The 1445-nt window shown below is 37.8% G+C and overlaps 1 protein-coding gene across 2 annotated transcripts in view; it reads right to left on the bottom strand.

Annotated features, from left to right (window-relative positions):
* Positions 1 to 580: 580 nt before the first annotated feature.
* Positions 581 to 1445, bottom strand: part of mogat3a (monoacylglycerol O-acyltransferase 3a) — an 8407-nt gene continuing 7542 nt past the window's right edge. For both annotated transcript variants that reach the window (XM_084712079.1, XM_084712080.1), the window contains exon 9: positions 581 to 1098. In XM_084712079.1, coding sequence (XP_084568205.1) covers positions 944 to 1098 — 155 coding nt within the window. In that variant the 3' untranslated portion in view covers positions 581 to 943. The remainder of the gene's footprint in view (positions 1099 to 1445) is intronic.

Below are 1445 nucleotides of genomic sequence, written 5' to 3'. Positions count from 1 at the left end.
AGGCATCTATTAGCAGTGTTAGCATCTTTACCTAAAAAACACTCACAAACTCCACATAAACCAGTGGAAACCCCTTTAGATAAATGGAAACTGCTAGTAATGTTAGCATTTGGGAAAATTGTGTTTTATACTAACGATGCTAACATTCCCAATTCAAATGAATGATGCTGCATTCAGGTGGAACCCATGAACTCATTATTACGAAACAGAGACCGTGAACCGAACATTATGAACTCCATGAGTCCAGCTAGCCTAATATTAGCAGGCTCCATTTATAGCAATATGAATTGTTAGCAATGTTAGCATTCTTCAGTCAAACAAAGGGTACTATGCAAACAGCAATGTTTCCTATTCAAATTACTGAGTGCTGCTAGCAATGCTAACATTTCCAATTGAAATCAATAGGATCTGTTAGCATTTCTCAAATCAATGGGCTCAATAGAATGCTAACAGTGTTAGCATGGTGCTGTTCATAAACCCATTATGAACAGATCATAAATGTGAAAATCATAAATGTGTGATATGAAAATCAGGTGTTTATGAACAAGTTATAAACAAGTCACATTCTGTTATATGCAGGTCAAGATGTTATAAACACTTTATTAACAGGTCTTATCAAGGTGAGGTTTTTATTTGACGCTTTTATGCAGGTTATAAACAAGTCATAAACAGGTCATATGGACGGCAAGTGGTTATGACCAGGTTATAAACATAAACTGGTCATATGAAGGTTAGGTCTTCATGTAAAGGTCTTACGCAGGTTATAAACAGGTCATGTTATGTTGTATGAGAGTCAGGTGCTTATAAACAGATTGTTTTTGTCATATGAAGATCAGGTGTTTATAAACCAGTTATAAACAGGTCATATTGAGTTCAGGTGTTTAGAAACAGGTTATCAACAGGTCATATGACATCAGGTGTTTATAAACAGGTTATTAACAGGTCATATGAAGGTGAGGTGCTGGTTTTCGTCGAGGCCGTAGGTTTGTTTGTGCTGTTCAAACAGGTCAGTCAGACTCTGCAGGTAAACTTTATGAAGACTCTCGATGTCCTCACTGCTGGGACTGGGAGTCTGGACGACCGAGATCGGCTTCCCCACTGAAAACAGAGAGAGAGAGAACGGTTAGCTCACATGCTAACTGCTGCTAACACCATAACATCAGCATCTGTGTTAAAACACATGAAACTGGTACCCGTCTGGTTTAAAATCAGGATAATGTGAGGTTAATGTGAGGTTAATGTGAGGTTAATGTGAGGTTAATGTGAGGTTAATGTGAGGTTAATGTGAGGTTAATAGAAACGTAACGATTCACTCATGCGTCTGATGAATCAGACTTTACTGTGTTAGATATGAGTTCATCAGTTCAGACGACCTGCATCAGTAAAAAGCTGAACATGAATCAGAAACAAATCAATGCAGCACTAACGTATCAATACATCTCATC

Source organism: Lutjanus erythropterus, chromosome 23 (genome assembly GCF_056507025.1).
Source record: "Lutjanus erythropterus isolate fLutEry1 chromosome 23, fLutEry1.hap2, whole genome shotgun sequence".
Lineage (NCBI taxonomy): Eukaryota > Metazoa > Chordata > Actinopteri > Lutjaniformes > Lutjanidae > Lutjanus > Lutjanus erythropterus.
This window is presented reverse-complemented; position numbering and strand designations above follow the sequence as displayed.